General features: G+C 44.1%; 1 protein-coding gene across 1 annotated transcript in view; it reads right to left on the bottom strand.

The window, feature by feature from the left end:
- The window catches only part of ODAD2 (outer dynein arm docking complex subunit 2), a 139416-nt gene that overhangs the window by 93702 nt on the left and 22636 nt on the right, over positions 1–23078 (bottom strand). The window contains exons 9-10 of the mRNA XM_045289841.1: positions 21737–21829; positions 12086–12233 (exon numbers count right to left, since the gene is read on the bottom strand). Of these exons, the coding sequence (XP_045145776.1) occupies positions 12086–12233; positions 21737–21829 (241 nt within the window). The remainder of the gene's footprint in view (positions 1–12085; positions 12234–21736; positions 21830–23078) is intronic.

The raw sequence follows: 23078 nt of genomic DNA, 5'->3' as shown, positions 1-23078 counted from the left end.
AGAACTGCCCCTGTGAGTTTCCAGCACTAACTCCTTACATCATCTTTCTCCTGAGAAGCTGCTGGTGGTTTCGGGATGCTGACTTTGTGGCTAGCAGCCCAACATGTCATAGAAATGCCATTTGATACAGCAATCATACTACTAAGAATACGAGTATATCCTAAAGAAATAAGAATCAAGACACAGGCAGATCCGTGACTGCATGTGCGCACTGCAGCATTACTCACAATGGTAAAGAAAGGAAACAGGCCAAATGCCCGTCCGTGGATAAGTGGATAAACACCCACACAATGGAACCCTGCGCACCCCGAAGAATCAGAAGGAATCCATGAAATGCCATGTAATGTGCATGAATGTGGAGGACATGAAGCCGAGTGAAACAAGGCCAATTTCAAGAGGACAAATATTGTGTGGATCCACTTTTTAAAGGTAAGGGAAAGTTTCCCAAAAAGAAGAAAACTTATCTGACAGCTACTGGGGAGTGGAGGGAAAATCGTGGGCTAGATAATGGGCATGCACCGATCTGGGTGAAGGTAATGGGAATACACAATAAGGGCGGGAGGGGGGACAAGATCAGCACAGGATCACCACGGCAAAGGAAGACATGGAGAGAAGCACAGGAATTACAGAAAACAAAGATAAATCCTATTACGTTCCCAACCCTTCCGTATCAGGAATAACAAACGCTAAGCTGCAGGTGGATGCACGGGCAGACAGGCAAGAAGAACAGGTATGCGTTGGAAAAAGAGACGACACTCATGACCCCATATCGGTTTGTCCCAGGGCATTTCCACATACATACATACATACATACAGGTATGTCCATGTTTGTAATCGTGCAAACAGGGGGCAAGCACATGTGAACTTCTGACCCACGACCAAGCACCCTGGGAGAATGAGTCACTGAGTCTGGGCGCTCAAGAAATTACCCTCTGGGAGACACCAAGGCCAAGTGCCACAGCATCATGTACAATCTTCTACATGCAACCTTAGCTATTGGGGTCTCAAAAGCTTGGGAGCAGCCATCTAAGGTGCACCTATTGGTCTCCCTCATTCAGAGCAAAGATGCATGAAGAGTATCAAAGACACACGGAAACAATGAGGCCAAAGGAACTTCAGCCTCCCCACTAGGAGACCAGAAGAACTAGATGGTACCCGGCTACTCCTGAGAGCGATCACAAGAGGGGGTCCTGGATAGAGTGAGAGAAAAACAAGGAACAAAAATCCAACATCCTAAAAAGGTCAGGCTTACTGGCTGATGGAGACTGGTGAAGACTCGAGGCTGGGACCCTCCCACCCCCTTCAAGCCTGTCACTGAACTCGCCCTTTACCTTAAGCTAAAGGTGAAACTTGCAGCCCCAGCTCTTTCGCCCACCAGGTGGGTTCCTGACCCAAGGCGCTTATCTATGGAGCCGACGCATTTGAATTATGGTGTTGGCAAAGAGGACGGAACACACCATTGACTTTCCAAAGAGCAGACAAAGCTACTTAGAAAGAAGTACAGCAGAATGCTCCTGGGAAGCAAGGAATTCAACTCTCGTGCTTTGGAAGGGTTATCAGGAGGGACAAGACCCTGAAGAAGGACATCATGCGTGGTGAAGAAGAGAGAGGGGCAGCAAACCAGAGGAAGACCCTCGAGGAGACTGGTGGGCACAGTGGCTACAACAATGGGTTCAGGCACAGCGGTGATTATGAAGGTGGTGGATGATGGGGCCCGGTGCCCCTCGGTTGGTTGCAGGACCACTGTGATTCTGAGCCGACTCATGGCACTAACAAAAATATTGCTCCACAGAAGATTTCAGGCGGCTACGCTCTGAGGACCCTCCGTGATTTAGTGGCTAAACGCTGCCTGCTAACCATCTGGTCCACCCTGGACACTCAGCTGCAGCTCAGCTGAGCCAGAGAAGGATTAAAGTCCTGAGAACCCTGTGGGGCGGTCCCATGATAGGGTTGCTAAAAGTTGAAATGACTTGCCAGCAATGGGTTTGTTTGTTTGTTTGTTTGTTTGTTTGTTTGTTTTTCCGGTATGAGAGGAAGCCCTGGTGGCAGAAACCATTAAACAAGTGGCTACTAACCAAAAGATGGGTGCTTGAAACCTCCCCAGGAGCACTTCCGAAGAGAGGCCCCTCCAATGGCTTTCAGAAAGGGCACCCTCACGGAAAACCCAAAGGTGCAATTCTACTCTGAAACACAGGGGGTCACCCTGTGTTTTCCCTTCAGTTCTACAAGAAACGGGACGACTGAGAAAAAGCTTCTGTGTGCAGCGCAGGGAAAGCAGGACCCCGACAATGAAACAGGCTGGAGGGAAGGCCTCCAAAGCAAGCAGAGGCCAGGGAGCCCCAAGCACTTGTCAGAGGGGAGATACGGGGTGTCTTGTGGGCTTTCCAGCCAGTGGAGGCAATGAGAAGCAATACAACCCCGAGGGGGCAGGGGGTGGGAGCAGGGAGCTGGGAGGGAAGGGTGGGAACACAACTGTTCAGGAAAAAAGACACAACTATGTCTGAAACCGAGGCTGGAGATGATTATCTCACAGGTCGTCACAGAGAAGGAGCAACCCCGTCAGCAGGCCCATCTCTCTAGGCTGCTTCTCGGGAGCAGTGACCTCAAGCTATTCCGTCCAAGCAACTGGACAGAAAGAGGGACTGCACTCTGGAGTCTCAGCAGGCGGCTTCTTCAGAAAGAGGGATTGCACTCTGGAGTCTCAGCAGGTGGCTTCTTGATCTTCTTATTGATCGAACTTCCCCAGAGGGAGCCTTTGAAGGATGAGGTGAGTGAGAGGACCACACAGTCTCTAGTCTTCGGGCACCTGAGGAACGGACTCCATCCCCTTCCCTCCACTCCCACCCGGCACCCCGTGCTTTCAAACAGTGTTCAAGGGGCCTGACTTTCAGAGTGCCCAAGTCAGCTGGGGTTGGGGTTTTCCATTGAGAGCCTTTGAAGCTATCAAGTTATTTATCCCGTTAATCGGTTTATGCATAGTCTACAGAGATGTGATTTTGAAGATGCCTTTTCATAGAGTACACCTACTTAATTAAATGTCAACTACTGATGTAAACAATTTAATTGAGGGAAAGCACCCCCCAGATCCCATATCATCTAGAAAAAGTAGCATTTACTTTTTGTTTTTTAAGTCGCCTGTTCCATTTGAAAATGAAATCAGCCAAAACCAAATCCGTTGCCATCAAGTCGTTCCGACCGTAGCAACCTCACAGGACAGTGCAGAACGGCCCCCATAGAAGCAGGCTGCCTCTTCATTCTCCCACGGTGTGGCTGGTGAGTTCAAACCACTGCCCTTTCCATTAGCAGCCACGTGCTAACCACTATGCCACCAGAGCTCTTTGTAATAAAAATAAAAGGGAATTATAACCCCCCCCCCCCCCCCCCCCCCACACACATTGGCAATGTAAACATGCAACACAGCACACCTCTCAAGAAACCCAAATACTTAAAATGTGTTCCCTTCCATACAGGCATGTAAGGCAACATAAATGCAAACTCTGTGTGTGGAAATGTTGCTGGATCGCTTGGCCTCTAGCAGGTAGTTTCGCTTCTGTATGGTCCCAAGTCCTCCTAGTCTCTGTGCCTCTCAGACACCTTCAAGTTAACTGGCCTCAACGGAACAGTACGTGTGGGAGCAGTGTTCCTCCCGGCATGGGACTCGTTCTCCCGCCTCACTCTGGGAGTTTGCTTGAGTACGTAAACAATCAGCATGGCTTTCCAAGTTAGAATGGTTCCTTTTCTTTTTTCTATTATTGGGAATTCGGTGAAGGTTTACAGAGTGGATCCATCGTATAGTCAACAATTCACATACACTTTCCCCTCCACCTCATTCACTGCGATGCCCACATTGTAACATCACTCACCGACTCCCTCCCGGCACTGCCTGATTCCACTCCTCCTTCCTTCCTTCGGGAAATCCCGAACCTCATCATTGGGGAAACACTGCCCTTTGGATCTCAAATGGTTGGCTATGCTAAGGTGTGTGTCGTTCCCTACTAGGGTTAGTCCCCTCAAAAAATTGCGCAAAGTGGGTGAGTTCAATTCCAGATTTTACAGGTGAGTAGGGGCCATCGTCTTGAGGGTCCCACCCATCTCTATCCATCCAGCAAATCTGGTCTTTATTAGAGTTTTGTGTTTTGCTCCAAGATTTTTTAAAAGATTCTTTCTAAAAGAAAAGCATTGGGCTTTCACAGTGAGCTCACTCTCCACAGAGGAGTAGGCTGTAGAGTCTCTTAAATTTTCCTGGTCAAACAAGGTGCATACTTTATTTATATTAGAGAAACTCCTTCCCTCTGCCTACATCTGTGAGTGTCTCACCATTGAGTGTGGTCACCTTTGTGACAACTGCCCAGGGGAAATCTATTTAGGTGTGGTAGTTACATAATCTCCTATCAACTTGCAAAGGGGTGGAGTTTATCCTGCCAATCAGGTTGCAGCTTGTTGACCTCATTTGAGGGAGCTAAGGAGATAAATAGTTCACTGGAGGGCAGACCCACTCTCTCTGTCTCCCTACAAGACATTCCTGTTAACAAGCCACATGGAGTTAACACTGATGGAGCCAGAGCCCTGGAGCTGGAGGATCCACGTGGAGACCCACGCCAGCACTGAGATGCTTCCACCACCACTGGATCCACAAGACTTTCCACCCACTTGTCTGTGATATTCGTGCACTCAGCATCATTGCATAGCTGCGTGAGTCTAAAGATTAATATATTACCCCATATCAACATACCCCATATCGAAATTATGGACTGGGCTTGGATGTTTTCTCAATATACAATTGCTCTTTTACATAAAACTCTTTCTTATACACCTTACGCACATATGAGCGTCTCCCTGGATTTTTTTCTCTAGTCTACCCAGACTAACACATGAGGAAATCGTGCTAAACAACAACCAGTCAGTCTCCACCTGGATCCAGCTAAACAAACAAGCACAAAATCTACTGCCACTGAGTCAATTCCCGCTTGTGGCGACCCCATAGGACAGAGTAGAATGGCTCCTTAGGGTTTCCAAGACGGTGAATCTTTACAGGGTCAGGCAGCCTCACCTTTCCCCCAGCCAAAGACCCAAATATCTAAAGACATGGCAGACACACCACAGCATTTCCTCACCCATGTGCCACAGAAGAACCAAGCTTTCCAATGTCCAGTTGGTATGAACAGGACCCAGCCCTTGTTTAGCTGGGAGCAGATGGACAAAACTATGTGAAGGAGGGAGAGATGCCCCCTTGTTGTTATGAGTGACAGAAGCCCAGCTGAGCCTGGGGCTGATGCCAGGAAAGGGCAGATCCAGGAATATCCCCACGGTGCAGGTCAACGACGAGTCTACACCTAGACTCTTGAGATCCTGCTAAACTCTATAAGCTGAGCGGCCATTTCTTGGCACTCCTCCAATCTCTGTGGCATTTCTCTTGGATTTGCTGATCCTATGATATTAAATTCTACACCCAATCCACCTTCAATTCATGCAGCAATGGATTTCATCAGCCTTTCAACCTCTACCCTTTAGCATAGGGTAGAACTGCCCCTGTGGGTTTCCAAGACTCTAACTCTTTACAGGATTAGAAAGCCTCATCTTTCTCCCAAGAAACTTGTTGGTGGATTCTAATTGCTAATCTTGCATCCCAACTTGTAACCACTACAACACCTCAGAAAACCTTTTGTGTTAGTCGCTACGGCCTTGGAAACCTTAGGAAGTTGGAATTGGCTCAACAGCGGTGGGTTTGGTTTTGTTTCCTTCATTTAAAATGAAGGTGCAAAGTCATTAGCTTAGGGAGGGAAGAGAGACATTTGGAGATTGGTGGGCAAAGGGGCAATCTTTCATTCACTTAAAAATCGAGTTTCACAAAGCCCACATGGAAGAAGCACACCAATCTATGCAACCACAAGGTGTCGAAGGGATCAGGTATAAGACAAAACAAAAAATCTTACCATAGTGAATGATGGGGGGAGTTCGGAGTGGAGATCAAAAGCCCATTAGTAGGCCACTGGAGATCCCCTTGCAGAGGGGTCTCGGGGAGGAGGTGAGCCAGTCAGGGTGCGATACAACAACGATGAAAAATACAACTTTCCTCTAGTTCCTAAATGTTTCCTCCCTGCTCCCACTACCATGACTCGAATTCGACCTTGCAAGTCTGGCTAGACCAGAAGATGTACATTGGTACAGATAAGAACTGAAAATACAGGGAATCCAGGGTGGATGAGCCCTACAGGACCAGTGGTGTGAGTGGCAAAACAGGGAGGGTAGAGGGAGAGTGGGTAGGAAAGAGGGAACCAATTACAAGGAACTATATATGTGACCTCCTCCCTGGGGGACGGACAACAGAAAAGTGGGTGAAGGGAGACGTCGGACAGGGCAAGATATGACAAAATAACAATTTATAAATTATCAAGGGCTCATGAGGGAGTGGGGAGCGGGGAGGGAGAGGGAAAATGAGGACCTAATGCCGGGGGCTTAAGTGGAGAGGAAATGTTTTGAGAATGATGAGGGCAATGAGTGTACAAATGCGCTTTACACAATTGATGTGTGTGTGGATTGTGATAAGCGTTGAATGAGCCCCTAATAAAATGATTTTAAAAAAATCAAGTTGCATTCTAAAAATAGGGATTGAAAGAATATATACTGTATATACTCGAGTATCAGCCAACCCAAATATAAGCTGAGGCACCTAATTTTACAAAAAAAAAACTGGGAAAACTTATTGACTCATGTATTAGCCTAGGGTGGGAAACGCAGCAACTACTGGTAAATTTCAAAATAAAAATAAATACCAATAAAATTACATTAATTGAGGCATCAGTAGGTTAAATGTTTTTGAATATTTATTTCAAAGAAAAACAGTAAACTAGCTCTGTAAGTGGAAAAGAGGATCAACAAAAACAATGTTATCAACAATAACTATACATGCTGTGTTACTGCATGCTCTGCGTTACTACATACACTGCCTTACCACATGTACACAACACAGCTTGTATAGTTTGAGGCCTAAGGCAGGCTGATGATATTCCAGAATATGATAACATGACTGTTTACATAGAGCACCCTGTGTTAGGGCTCATAATGTACATGCTGCGTTATGTATGCACTGTGTTACTGCATGCTCTGTGTGACTGCATACACAGAATTACCACATATGTATGGGAAGTGCTAATGCAACACATGCAGTAACACACTGTGTACACAACGCAGCATGTATATTATGAGCCCTAACACAGGCTGCTCTATGCAAGCATAGTCAACACTGGGTCCAGATAGGGGTTAATAAGAAAATGAAAAATAAAATATAGCAGACTAAGGACGGTAAATAAACGTCCTGTATATACAAGACTAGAGATATATCAGTACTTGTATTCAGCAATGCTTGGGGGGAGCAAGGGGGAGAGGGCGTGACCAAGCACGGGTAAGACTGCCAAGGCTACGTCATGGGTCACAGCCCTGGAGAAGAGTCGCTGCACCCGACATTCATCTGACAAGGATGCGCTGCGCCCCGGGTACCAGCCCACAGAAGCGGGCAGGTTCTTGCCCAGTACAATACGGACAACACAGAGGCTGTCGGCATGCAGAAGAGAAGAACGGTGATATCAGCAGTCATTGGACCACCCACATAGGCTGCAGGCACCCACAGATGAGCAGGAGAGACCGGACAACACCTGCACCGCACTGGAGACAGGTAAGTGGGACCCTCGCTCGAGTATAAGCCGAGGGGGGCCTTTTCAGCATAAAAAAATGTGCTGAAAAACTTGGCTTAGACACAAGCATATACGGTAAATCTTTCAAGTTTAAACATACATATGTCAAAACCAAATAACTAAAAACAAACGCTCTTTACTTATGTACCAACATCTGAGCTCATAGTTCTGGAGAAATAAGAAGCTATAGTCCATTGACCTGTTTGAGTATTAATGAGCTCATCAACATTTTTTTCAACCATCACAGACATTGCTCTATTTGGAAAGTGGTAAGAAGGTGGATGTTCACATTTCTCTGCTGGTTTAAGTCTATGTTTAAAGCATAATTTCACAAATTAAAAGGTCAGTTATATTTATTTTGAAATTACCTAGAGACATTCAATTTTGCATTGCACAGGCTTTTAGTACCCTTTTGTGTCTCCACATAAAACATGTATCTGTGTCAAAAGCTTGAAATAATTTGCAGATATGCTTTTTCTTTTATCCAGTATGTTAAGAATACTTACCAGTGGGAACTATAAGAATTCCAGGAAATTTACCATCTGGTCAAAAGTATCACATTTGCACATGATTTATTGATGAATAACTTGAGCAAGCTTAAGTAGCACTTCATCGGTACACGTTTGCCTCAGCTGCTCTGGGACAGAGACAGCATATCCCTTTGGAGCCTAACACTAAATGGACTTAGACTAAGGAGCTGAGAAACTAGTCATTTACTAATTAGACTATGGGGAGAGACTCTCTGTCATGTGTACCTGGAGGACATTATTGAGGATGTTCATGATCTCATTCAGTGCCTGTCTGATCAAGCTCTAAGGTGTATGGAGTGGGAGGGGGGGTACGAGTGAGGGATGGTAGGGAGGTGGGATTCTGTCTGCTCTTTTAGCACCAATCTGACTTGTACTCATTGACAACCGGTTTACTTGCACCTTTGATGGGAAGAGTCTTGTAACTAACTGTATGTCTCTCCTTTGATTGGTTGCTAGACAGCTGAAAGCAAAAATGGAGAGCCACCAGTGCAAGTCAATAGTACTTCATGTGATACATTTTCTATAGTAAAAACAACACAGCTGATATTATAAGTTCTTGGGTACTGTGGCTAAAGCACGTAGGTGTGTTAGAATCCACTTACTTTTCACAATATTCCTGAATCATGAGCACGTTAGCTTTCTCATCTTGACCAAGGAGGAAGCTGAAGCCGGGAGCCCCTTATTTCCTCACCCAAAGCACTAGATCTATGAAGAGACTGAATCTCGACCCTGCCTAAATCTAGCCACACCAAGGATCTTCCATTCGCTTCCTCCGCCTCCTGACACAAGTCATGTTTCTGCACCTCTGATTCTTTGTTTACTTGCACTAGTAAAATGAGCACAATGGACCGGGGCCCTCTGGATAAACATTAGTGCTCCCAGCTCTTCTTTCAAAAGGCCATGCTCAGGCCCCCAGACCCTGCCTGCCTCAAATTACTCGTATTTGAAAGAGTAGAGGGGCAATGGGACCCTCCCCAAGCCCTGCAAATGACACGCTTTTTCAGACATAAAGGGAAGGTGAATCACGGGCAGCCCTGGGGTTCAGTAAAGGACCAGAGGTGCCCAGGTCTCCTGAAGGCCCCAAGTTGGGCCCTGGGATTGTGCATGGTGGGTCTTGGGTTCAAATGTACAGTTCATGCACTACACAAAGATACCTGTCCAGGGGGTTGTGAAGAAGTATGAAATCCTGTCTATGTTCCACTCAACTGCTTCCAAACCCCCAACCGCTATAATTTCCAGGATTCGTGCATAAGAGATGGGAGTCCCCAAATCATGAGTCACTCAAGGCGCCTCGGCAGTACAGTGAATAAAGCACTTAGCTGCTGACCAAAAGGTCAGCCATTCGAGCCCACCAGCTGCGCCATGAGACACTGACATGGCGTCTGCTTCCAGAACGGTCCACAGCAGTGGAAGGCCCATAAGGGCGTTCTACTCTGTCAAATAGGACAGATCTGAACTGAAACTAGTTCTGCAGTCGTAGTGGGTCTCGTATAAATTATTCTGAATGTTTTGCTAATATTTGCATGTTTTTAAGTAATAATGAGGGCATAGCCATAGCAATAATACTTTTCTGTAATAGAGATTGTTTAAAAAAACTGTATAAATACAGTTTATTATTACTATGAAGCAATATGCTTTGAAACAAGTGTGCACGTAAAATGCATCTCTATTAGACACCAATATTTGGCCATTAAAAACAGTCAAGAGGAAGCATTAACACAACATATAGAAAACTAATTTTGAAATGTAAAGATGTTTAAAATACTTTGTCATTCTTAAAATGAAACTTTAAAACATCAACTCAGCTGGCGATGAGCATGGAGCACAGACTGCCGGCGCCTACGTGACCTCAGAGAACCGAGCGGCGCTAGTTCTGTAGTTTCTCGGGCTGAGAGACTTTACGGAGCCGGAAGCCTGGTCTTTCTCCCAAGGATCAGCTGGGGGTTTCAAGTGGCTAACTTAGGCCGGCAGGTCGATGCCAGCAGGGCTCTGTTTGTAGAACAGAGAAGGCAGTCATTGTCCTATCTCATAGTCCAGATCTTGGTTTCACGACAAATTCTCCAGCTGTTTAAAAATAAGTGTAATCTTACATTGACGGGCAAATCATTAAAAGCCTTCTAAAGGTATTGCCAAGTTGGACATGATGGTTTGTGTCACTACCATTTCTTATGGCAAAAATGCTCTATGCCAGCGGTTCTCAACCTTCCTAATGCCACGGCCCGTTAATACAGTTCCTCGTGTGGTGGTGACCCCCCCCAACCACAACATTATTTTTGGTGCTACTTCATCACTGTCATTTTGCTACTGTGATGAATCGGGCGACCCCTGTGAAAGGGTCATTCGACCCCCAAAAGGGTCGTGACCCACAGGTTGAGAACCGCTGCTCTGTGCTGTATTTGGTAGCCCTGACTTTGCTTTGGCCATGCTCACTCAGACGTGAGATGGGTTTACTGGCTTCATGTTGGAGTGTTCCACAGCATACACTCCCATCTTCCTCCCGGGCTTCCCTCTGCTGCACTGCTGACAACAGTCACAGACTATTACACGGGTAGAACTAAATAACGTAACATTTGGAACTCCAAATAAGCTTAATAAGACTACACTTCCACTGTCAGGAGCCATGGCAGCACAGTGGGCGGCTAACCTCGGGACAAAGAGAAGGCTTTCCACTCCTGTGAAGTTTGACTGTCTCAGAAGCCCAGAGGGGCAGTTCTACCCGAGAGGGTTGGGACCGTCAGAACTGACGAGATGGCAGTGAGTGAAAAGGATTTGTACAGAGCGTGCTGTACATAAAAGCACACATGAACACTCATTGTCACCACAATGCCTCATCACTAGCAGCCGACAAAGACACACACACACACACACACACACACACACACACACACACCATGCAAACAGCTAAAGCAAGACTGCCCATGAGCTCAGCCAGGACCACGTCTCTCCTAAGCATTGTCAGCACTTGCTTTCCAGGAAATCAGTGGGCTCCTCCAATGTCTCTGTGTTGATTTTTAAACTGTAATTCTCAAAGGGAAATTCTAACATTTTTCCCTATTGTCCCAACACGTCAGCTAATTTTGAGAGAAAGCACATTGTTTCGTTTTGTTTGAGAAACTCTGGGAATTTTCAGCCTACTTTGTTAATCTTATAATTAGCAAATGAAAAATAGGATCCTTTTGTGACTAGCCACTGCCTCACGAGTTGCTGTCTGGTGCCGTGGAAAGAACAGGGCGTTTTGAAGGCAGATGAATGTTGGTTCTTGGCTGTGTTACCTCCTAGGTGAGAGTCATGAAACACCTGGCCACAGGTTAGGCTTTTACCATCACGTAAACACTGCTCACGTCTCCACCATACCAATCTCTCTCATTCACATTTACCTGTTACCAACTGTAATTGAAGCTAAAATCTATCAGGATCGTGAATCTGCTTCAAAAAATGCCAAGTCCAGTCCCACACTGAAAGTAGGCTGGTTGTCCAGGAGGGGCTGAATATTTATCTACAAAGAGCTACTTCTTGCATTGTCTTAGTCGGATTCACTATAAAAGAGTGGTGACCCTTTGTGACTGGTGGGCATTTCTATGGCCACGGTATCATCAAGCTTGAGGCGCAGAGAGAGCAATTCCCCTGCACTGGATACCACTGCCTAACCCCCGACCCCCTCTCCCTATCCAGAGAGAGGGCTGGTGCCAGACAGCCTGTCTACTTTAAGAAGACTGACCTTGGGAACCTCATGGTCATGAGACCCGCCTATGTACACTAAACAATAATAGGAATCGTTGCCTTTGGGGGGAAATGGAATATGCATTTGGGGGAAGATATTTTTGAAATGAATCTTGAAAGTTGAGTACAAGAAGTCTTTCTTACCTTTAAATACTTCACCAGCTTCTGAATCTGCCAATATTCTGATGGCAGATCAGCATTTGCTTCCTGGCGATGATCAGGTGGCTCTTCGTCTTCCTCACTCTCTGAGGAACTCTCACTCATAATTTCCTCAATCTTATCAGCAGACTTGCTAAGAACAACAACAACAAGTACATACGTAAGCTGCAGCCCTGACCTGGTTATAATGATGTTTCAGCAACATGTGCATAAGCAACAAAGAAGATATCAGCACCCCTAAGTTCTGCTACCTTGCTGGGAGCTGCTGGAGGAGACAGACGCCCTGGTGGCATAGTGGTTAAGGAGCTGGGCTGCTCACGCAAGTCTGCAGCTTTGAAACCAACAGCCATTCCGAGGGAGAAAGACGAGGCTTAGAACCCCCCAGGGGCAGTCAGTTCTACCCTGTCTGATAGGGTCATGATGAGTCGGACTTGACTTGATGCTGGTGAGTGTGAGGGTTTTTTGCTCTGGGGAGACAAGTCTATGTGTTTATGTCGGTGCAGTTCAGTATTACTATTGCCTTAGGTTCTGTGATGATAAAGGACAGTGTGAACTATGAACACAGAAGTTAACACTGTGCTATGCAGTCAGGCAGCCATGAGCTGCATGCGACTATATATATTTAGAGCTATTTGATTTACTCTACTTGACCAAAATAAAGAATTCATTGATTTGGGCGCCCTGGTTGCATCGTGCCTCGGGGCTACCATGGCAGAGCGTGCAGATGTGGACTGTTTTCAGTACTGCAGAAAGTTCTATGCACAACTTGCAGCTCAGTGCGGCAAATATCCCCCAAATGAGAGTCTCCCTCACCAAGGAGAACCAGTAGGTAGCGCCTCCCTCCTCACGATGCCTAAACGAAAGTCCTCAGAAAGGCACGCGACTCCAAAGAACACCTGCGACCTAAACCAAGCTCAGGACCCAGGAGCTCGCTGCCCACTCCCAGGGATCCCTCACGTGCTAACTGCCGAGTTCCACGGGCATGCCAGGGGTACCCAGAGGAAGCCAGAACCTTTTCTTCAAAGACATGTGTTTATTTATTTATTTATTTACAAAACAACCTCATCACCTTCAAAGTAGTCTCCATTACATTTAATACATGTAGCAAATCTGCGATTCCATTCTTGGAAACATTTTTCAAACTCATCTGTTTGGCTGGCTGACAGCACCTCCCTCGTTTTTTTTCTTTCACCTCTTCTACATCATCAAATCCCTGTCCTTTCATGTCCCTCTTCATTTGTGGAAACACAATTAAGTCGCACAGGTCGAGGTCAAGTGAGTCAGGTGTGTGGGACAAGAGAAGCATGCTGGCTTTTTTGCCAAAAACTGGCACACTAGGATGGCTGTGTGAGCAGGTACATTGTCGTGGTGGCAAAACCAGTCCCCCGTCTGCCACAAAGCAGGCCTTTTTGTCACACACTGTTCTGCTATCTTTTCAGAACCTCTAAAGAGAAAGCTCGATTAACAGTCTGATCTGGTGGAACAAACTCCAAATGCACTACGAATCGACATTTTCATCCGTTTTGGAAGTTGACGGACGTCCAGAACGAGGTTTGTCCTCAATCAACATTTCACTTTTTTTGAAATGAGAAACCCACTCATACACTTGAGTTTTTCCAATAACGCTATCCTTGTAAGCTGTGTTCCACATCACAACAGGTTCTGTAGTATTCTTCCCAAGCAGGAAGCAACATTTCACAGCCACACAATGTTCTCTTAAATCAGCCATCACAAACCACGAGGTTCAAGTGAAACTGCTTTTACCAAAAAACCCACTGTGACCAGAGAGAACCTTCCCAGGAGCCGTCACTGGGTGCACTACGAGCATGGTGCTTGATGCTCACCTGGAAGGAAAATGCACGCGACAAAACCCCTCCCAGTGGAGCTTGTTCGGGAGGTAGATACCCCTCGTATAACACATTCAACCATCTGAGGCACAGGCAACAGTATCACAAGAACCTGGGGCAGACCACTGGAAAAGGTGATAGCCGGGGTCCCTTATAGCACCTATTGGCCTCACACCCCTGCAGAGCTCCCTCCTGCACGCTCATTACGCCTTCTGGTCCCCATTTCCCTGCACACATGCCTTTCTGCTCTTACGCCATCGACCCCACAACAGCATCTCAAGGACTACACATCCGGCACTCATTTATGAGGAAGAAGATACTTTTCTGGATCTTATTTCCCACATCTTCCTGAATTTACGTTACAGAAGTTAAGACTTCAGTGGGCAAGGTAGGAGCACCGACAACCCAGAGGTTCCAGTGCCTGACTGCGAATCAGCAGTGCAAGCAGCCCGGCTGCTCAGGGGGGTCTGCCTCCATTAAGAGTCAGAGCTTTGAAATCCCTATCGGTAGCTCTATGCTGTCAGACAGGGCCCCTATGAATTGGAAGTGACTCAGTGGCAGTGGGTTTCATTTTTCGGTTGTGTTTTTGCTGATGAGGTAGAGTTTGAGGAAAAGAATCGATGGGTGTATGGATTGTGATAAGAGTTGTATGAGCCCCCAATAAAATGATTTTTTTTTAAAGATAATCGCTACCCTCCTGAAAGAGGCTCAGTAAGTGGAAAGAAGGGGAGAGGGGAAGGTTTCCATGGACAAGGTCACCATTTAAACATGCTCGTCTCCTTATAATACAAGAGTTGCCTAAATGTGGCTAGTAGACCTAAAGACTTGGATTTTTTCATTTTATTTAAGTAAATAGAACCAAAAAACTGTGCAAATAGCTACCTTTGGCTGCTGACTGTGTAGCATAGCCTTAGAGCACTGATTTAATTTCCTGCTTATATTTTATTCTTTTCTTTACACTTGTTGAACCTGTCAAAAATACTCAAGTGCCCCTGCTCCATTATAAATCAGAGGAAGGGGCTTCTTTTAGAAGGGGAGAAAGGAAGAGGGCTCACTAGATGGGGACAGTGCCGAGCGTCATGGGAATGAGCGTGCTGAAGGAGACGAGCTCAGGTGAACATGCATTTAGTGAGACACCAGGGGTAAGGGGTGCCTGCAGACCTGGCCAGCCACCCTCTAGAGCAGAGTGTCCAATTACTTATAAAAATTACTTAGAAAGGTCCATGTGCTTATAAACTGAACAACACACTTCAAAATAACACAAAGAAGAAATGTCAAAAGAGGTTTTTCAAAAATCACGGAAGTGAATGGAATGAAAATACAACATGTCAGATGTGTAGCATGTCGCTAAAGCAGCCCAGAGAGGGAAATCAACAACACTAAAGGCGTACATTAGAAAAGTAGCAAGGTGTCAACCCAGTCACCTAAACTCACACTACACAAACTAGGAAAGAACAAAACAAGCACAAAGCAAACAGAAGAAAGGAAACTGTGGAAAACTGGAGACCTAGAAGGGAATGTATGCGGCCTAATCTCGACACTTGTAACAGCGGGCTAGAAAGACCGGCTCTCGGGTTCAGAGAAAGATCTCCACCGTTCTGAGACAGAGATAACATCAAATACACATTCCTCAGACAGAAAGATGTCCCCACAAGAGCCCTCCATCATAAGATGTCTCCTACAAGCAACTGGCTGCTCAAGATGGCTGGCGAATTCCTGTCTTTAAAAGCAATCAGACGATTGTGTCCTTCCCGCTCACAGAGCAGTCAATTCCCTCGGATGCCTTGTGATACTTATCGTAGAATCCCCTGGTGAGCTCAGGGGCCATTCAAGGTTAAGTCACGGCCATGCCATTGTGGATGTGCCTGCCGGAGGCTGGCAAGCCTCATGACTATCTAACCCTATTGGGAATACGCTCTCTCACTTTTGTTCCTGATTCGGACATTAGGAGGTGAGCCCTGGCTGCCCTGCTGTCCGTCCTCTCTTTCTTCCTTCATTGCACACACCACTCCTACGGACCCACACGAAGAGCAGAAATCAGTGAAATTGAAAACAAAAATACAATTTCAAAAATCAATAAAGCAAACAAAAAAATCTTCTTGAGAAGAGCAAGAGAATTGGCAAATCTCTAGCAAGACCGGCACAAGAAGATCTAAATTATCAATGTCAGGGATTAAACAGGGTAATAAAGAGTCCTATGAACAACTATAAGTACATACATTTAACAACTCAGATGAAATGAACCAGCTCCGGTAAAAATACGGACTACCCCTTCTCACCCAGGCTAAAGTAGATCGATTGAATAGAACTACAACTATTAATGAGATTCAATTCATAATTTCAAAGCTCCCAAAAAGAAATCTCCAGGCTCAGATAGTTTCACTAGAGAAGTCTACTAAATGTTTACGGAACTAACACTAATACTATACATTCTGTCCTAGAAAATAACACAGGAAGAAACATTTCTCAATTCATTCAACGATGCTGAATATCAAAATGAGACAAAGACAGAACCAAAAAAGAAATCTCAGGATTACAAATACAGACACTTTAAACAAAATTGCCACAGAGAATTCAGTTACCTATACAAAGAATTATACACCATGCCCAAAGCAAACAAAGTCACTGCCCTCGAGTCAATGCCAACTCACAGAGACCCTACAGGACAGGGTCAACTGCCCCTGTGGGTTTCCAAGACGGTAACTTTTTACCGGGAGTAGAAAGCCAGTCTTTCTCCCTTGGAGCTGCTGATAGTTTCGAACTGCTGACCTTGCAGTTAGCAGCGCAACTCATAACCGTTACACCGCCAGAGCTCCACACCATGACCCTGTGGGGTTTACTCCAAAGATACAAGGCTAGTTGAGTATCTAGCAATAAACATAATCTACCATATTCACAGACCAAAACAAACACACAAAAACCACGATTCTGTATCAGTTGAAAAAGAAAAATATTTGACAAAATTCAACACCCATTCATGATAAAAACACTCAAAACATGAGCACTAGAAAAAAACTTCCTTAGCTTGATTAAGAATATTACAGAACCTACAGCTAACATCAGGCTCAATGGTGTAAGCCCACATATTTACAGCGTCAGAAACTCACAAGGCGAGTTCTACCCCGTTCTATAAAGTGGTCGGGAGTCAGTATTGACTAAACTGCAGTGAATTTCTTTTGGAGTAAGAAGCAAGGACGCCCACTTTGAGCACTGTTATTCAATATTAGACTGAAAGTTCTAGTAACCACAATAAGGTGAGAAAAGGAAATCTAGGAAGATTTAAAGAAGTTTGTGGGAAAATGCAACAATTTTTCCATGAACTTTTTGAAGCTCCCTATACAGAGCACACAAATCAGAAGGAAGAATTGTAGCCTTCGTCTTTTGCACATAATATGATTATTTATGTAGACAATCCAAGACATTTTAAAACAAGTTCCAAGAAATAGTTGGTGGCATTCAAAAATCAGTTCTAATTTATATACTATAGATAAATAAAAAGAAGCTAAAATTTAAATTCCATTTACAACAAAATACTTAGATTTAAAAGCTCACAAAACACATAGCGTTGAATTTGTGTGCTGAAAACTACAAAACACTGTTAAAAGAAACCAAGGATGATCTCAATAAATGAATAGACATATCATGTTCATGGATTAGAAGACATTATGTAGTAAAGATATCAATCCTCTCAAAGTTCATATATTAGGGTAAGTTAAAAAGTACTGCCATCAGGGTTTCAATTCATACACGCATGTGTTTATTCAAAAACAAACGTGTAAACATGTCTTCATGATCAGTGGAAGGCTGGAAACAAGTTCGTGCAAGTTACATGCTTCTTGCATGTAAGTTCGTCATTCTTGTCTTACGTTTGTTACGATCCTTGCAAACAAAGGCCCGATTGCCACAGTGGTTTCCTAGGGAGTGTACTGGGCAGAGATGAGCTCAGAAGTTTATCATAACTGTTTCTTGAGGCTCAGATTTACCCAAAGGACCAGGATGATCACGGGGGCTGGTTAGGAAGAGGTTTTCAGAAAACGGAAAACTCCATTGGTGAAATAAGGGCCAGGAAGGTTGTGCCAAGAAATTTTATGTTCGATCCTGATAATGTGCCTGCTCGTTCTTCAGATGTCACGAGGACCATCCTGTGAGAATTTCATTGGAAAAGCTTACCTCATCTACCCTACATCCCTGACCCTAACCCTTCAGACTTCTTTTTGTTGCCCAAACTCAAAGAAGGTTAAAAAGGGACATGGTTTGAGTCCTTCAATGATGCCAAAACTGCCATTTTGATGTGGCAAAAATAAAAGAACCCGGGATTATTCGGAGAATGGTTATTAAACAGAAGGAAACGCCATTCTTCAGCAGTCTATAGACCTACATGGAGGACATGTTGAGAAACAATAACTTCAAATTTTGCTATTCTTGTGTAATAAATGTGTCTATGACTGTGTTACACATAAAAGCATAAGGATGTAAAGTTCTTATTTCTAGATATAGCCTCCAGCTAGGCTTACACTTCTTTACTTACCCTGGTATACCTCTAAGGCATTTTTAGATCGCTATAGGAAAGATTACTCTAAAATTTATGTGAAAAGAGAAATAAAGTAGGTTACCTAGTTTATTTTTGGACAACAAGGAAAAAAGTGAGAGGAATATTTCTACCAAATCTCATGATTTACATATAGCTACAACAAGGGGTACTTTGGTGGTATCAGACAGAGGAGGACTATATATAAAACACAATCCAACAGAATAAGGTCCCACATGAATAGAGTCAGCTGATGGCTTTTTTTTTTAAACAAAGGTTAAATCAATCAAAAAGATGATTCTGGAGCATTTGACTATTCATAAGCAAAATAAAATGAACTTTCAACGTAAATCTTATATTTTATTTTTAAAATAACTCAAAATGATGATCTTAAATGTAAAACTGTGAGGACTTCTTGAATAAAACCAAGGAGATAACTTTTTGGACTTGGGGTTTGGTGGAGAGTGTTCAGGATACAAAAGCACAATTAATAAAAGAAAAAAGTTAGTGACTTGTATTTAGTCAAAATAAAAACTTTTCAATAGTCTTTTCAATGGCTGGTTTCCTAGAATTTCTACTCTGACACACATGGCGTTGTGTGAGTCAAAACAACTTCATGGCAATGACAAAATCGTGGCTAAAACATAGTAGAAAAATTCATCCTTCTTTAATGTCAAAATCTTATATTTTCATATTCTTAACATGGACAAGATTGTTCAATATGAAGTCTGACACTGATGTCTTCTCTGAATTTTAGTTATCTTTTATCAGTAAAGATACATCGGAGAATAGAAACAATAAAATTTTGGTTAGGGAAAACCCGCGTTAAAAGAATGAAAAGTTACAGAGCTGGATAAAATACTTGTGAGCTATATTCAGACAAGAGTCCAGTGCCCAGAATACATAAACTCACTGCCATTGAGTCAATGCAACACTTAGCAGCCCTGTCGATCAGTGCAGAACTGCCCCTTTGGGTTTCTGAAACTGTAAGTCTTTACAGGAGTGGAAAGCCTCTTCTTTCTCCCATGGAGTAGCTGGTGGTTTCAAACTGCCAATCTTTTACTTAGCAGTCCAGCGTAGACCACTATGCCACCAGGACTCCTTTAGAATACATAAAGAACTATCAAAACGCAGCATGAAAAAAGGGGAAAAAAACTAAATAGAAAATGAGCAAAACACATGAAGAGACATTTTACCAAAGAGAATATAATATACAATAAATGTGAAATGATGTTCAATTATCACTAGCTATTAGAGAAATGATAAGACTATAAAGATATAGCACACTACATGCCATTTAGCAGTAGCCTCAAACTGGAGACACCTAACACTTCCTCCAGTAGGTGGGTAGTTAAATAAACTGTGGTGCATCCACACCATGAAATACAACTCAACAAGGAAAAGGGAACACACCAAGAATACAGCCAACAACTTGGATAAGCCCTCAAAGTCATTACACTAAGTAAAAAAAAATTTTTTTTCAAACCATCTCAAAATGTCATACACTACATAACGCTATTTACATAACAAGCCCCAAACACCAAAAAGAAAGACCTGGAAAACAGAGAAGTGGTTGGCGTGGATTGGGAATGATAATGGGAGGAAAGGGTGTGGTTCTAAAGGAGTAACATGAGGAAGCCCTTTGTGGGGAAGAAACTGTTCTGTGTTTTGTATCTTGATGGTCATGGTAACAATGACGGACGGAGTTGTGGCTATATCCTGCTTTTGATCTTGTACACTAATTACAATGAGTGAAGGGTGCCTGGAATCTCTCAATATTGTTCTTTCAGCTTCCTGTGACTCTAAAACTACTTCAAAATAGACAGCTTTTAAAAATGATTGAAGAAATTTAATTCTTTAGTATGTCAACTTAAAGCACCTGGGGTGCAACAGGCTAAGCTGTGGACTACACACTATAAGGTCAGAGGTTCAAACTAAGCCCAGTCACTTCCGGGAGAATGAGGTTGCTATCGACCACTGTAAAGGTCTCTAGTCTCAGAAGCCTCGAGGGGCGTTTCCACTCTGTCCTGCAGGGCTCTGCATGAGTTGGAATTGGCTTGACAACAGTGGGCTTGGATTTGTTGTTGTTATTTATGTAGATTTGGCATACACTTAGCAGAGCATCTAAAAGCCTGGCTTTTCCCCAAGGGTGGCAGTTATTGTTGTCTGCCCTGCCTCGTGGTAATGCCAACAGCAGAAGAAAACTCCACCAGGCCCCACATCAGCTCCACGACTGCTATCAGCCCCGGGCATCAGACTGTCCATCGAGTTTTCAGTGCCTGTTTGTTGCTGTTGTTGTTTTCTTTTCGGGGGAAGCTGATTTTTTTTCCTAATATGTCTTAGTCTGGGAATCCGGCTGGGATCTGTTCAACATTATGGCAACAGACAATGTTTTGTTGACAGACAGGTGCATGGTGGCACAGCCAGGAGTAGCGCTCACGTGTCCCATGTGGGAGGCAAGAACTCCACCCACAGAACCACCATCAAACCCTTCCAAAGGTGAAACTCCTGACATTTCCTCCCACCCCCCTTCGGAAAGTTTCCAGGAAAACTGGCCCACCCCTCCCGCTACATGTGTGGCTTCCCTTGTCACCTTGAAAACCAGGTGAGAAGTCTAACGGTTAGCCTCATAGTAATAGCTCATCATTCGACTCAGAAGTCAAATAACACAGCGGGTGAGAACGTGCACAGCCGCAGGGCGCAGAAAAGTCAGGCTCAGAGAGATGCCGAGCTCGACGCCGACACACTGTTCTGAGGCAAAAGATGAATTAAGAGCTCCGCTTTCCTCTTGCTTAGACCACTGCTCTTTACATTAAATGCACGCATTTTCATAGTTACATGAGCCATACCCATTGTCGCCCTTTGAGTTCATTCCAACTCATAGCGACTCTACAGAACAGAGTAGGCTATGCAGCTTTCTGGAAAGAGCCAGCTTCTCCTCTGTTCAGTGGAATAGCTGGTGGGTTCAAACCACCGACCTTGGGCTTCACCATTGTGCCACCAGGGCTCCTTAGAGTAAACTAACACCTGTATTTCAAATAACTCTGTATCTGATATAACTTACTTCAAATAACTCTGAATTAGAGCATTTTATAAATATATTGACAGAAATATATTATTATTATCATCATCATTTCTAATAACATCAAAATAAGTATCTTAGGATCCTAATGTAATAGTTAAGAACACCTTAGTTAGTGGGCAAACGAGTCTATTGTAAATTCAGGGCTCAGAATAACTGGTCATATTAACAGAACATACCGATGTGCTTTTACAGTACTAAGAGATGGTCTTGGCTTATCCAATTTCGATACATGTTTTTCCTCCAGGGTGTCCTTGACTGAACTTCTGCGGCTAAAAACACATTAATATGATTCATTAATGTGATGGATTGAATTGTGACCCTCCCACCATATGCTCAACAGAAGTTGTAATCTGTATCTATGACCTTGTTGTGAAATACGTTTTTGTTGTTGTTGTTATCAGTTAAGTGAAATGAAGTCACACCACCTTAGGAAGAGTCTTAATCCTAATCCCTGTTGAGTTATGCTTCATGAACGGGGACAACAGACCTGTAGTCAGAGTCACACACGGGGAAAGCCCATCGCCAAACAGGAAGCTGAAAACGACCAGGCCGCTCTTCTTGCGGAGGAGACAGAGAGCGAGCCCGGCCAGCGCCCTAAATCCAAACTCTTGGCTTCCAGACAGTGAGGCTGCTTGTTTGTTTTAAGCATTTTATTGGGGGCTCGTACAACTCTTCATCACAATCCATCCATCCATCCATTGTGTCAAGCACATTTGTACATTTATTTCCCTCATCATTCTCAAAACATTTGCTTTCTACTTGAGCCCTTGGTATCAGCTCATTTTTCCTCTCTCCCTGCTCCCCCACCCCCCATAACCCCTCGATAATTTGTAAATTACTATTATTTTGTCATCTCTTACACTGTCTGACATCTCCCTTCACCTACTTCTCTGCTGTCTGTCCCCCAGGGAAGAGGTCATATGTAGATCCTTGTGATCCATTCCCCCTTTCTACCCCACCTTCCCTCTGCCCTCCGGTATCGCCACTGTCACCACGGGTCCTGAGGGGTGTATCTGTCCTGGGTTCCCTGTGTTTCCAGTTCCTGTCTGTAACAGTAATTTATTATGGACACTAAAACAAATGCTTTCTGCTGATGACTATGAAATGAGAGATGGAAAGTATGCAAATGTTTCATCATTTTCATATGTCCAAAAGATGTTTTGTTGACACCGAGAATGACTGACTAGGAAATTTAATTAAAACAAACCAGTTGGGTTTTAGTTGAGGAGGGTAGAATTAAAAAATTTTTAATCACTCACAACATACAAATGTTAAGTCAAAAAATATTGTTATTACAGTTCCAGTTTAACTTGCACAGGTATAGTCTAAATACAACATGCTTAAATGTTCTCTTTGGTCAGTGGATCGCTGCAGACAAGTTCTCTCAGTAATACCCCTCTCTTAGTCTCATTAGAGTGTCTTTAAAAATGACATTTTTTTTTAACATTTTATTAGGGGCTCATACAACTGTTATCCCAATCCATACACACATCAATTGTGTAAAGCGCATTTGTACAT

The sequence above is a fragment of the Echinops telfairi genome, unplaced genomic scaffold (genome assembly GCF_000313985.2).
Source record: "Echinops telfairi isolate 266 unplaced genomic scaffold, ASM31398v2 ScPeMD7_31;HRSCAF=116, whole genome shotgun sequence".
Classification (NCBI taxonomy): domain Eukaryota; kingdom Metazoa; phylum Chordata; class Mammalia; order Afrosoricida; family Tenrecidae; genus Echinops; species Echinops telfairi.
Note: the sequence above shows the minus strand (reverse complement) of the source record. Positions and strands in the feature narration are given on the sequence as shown.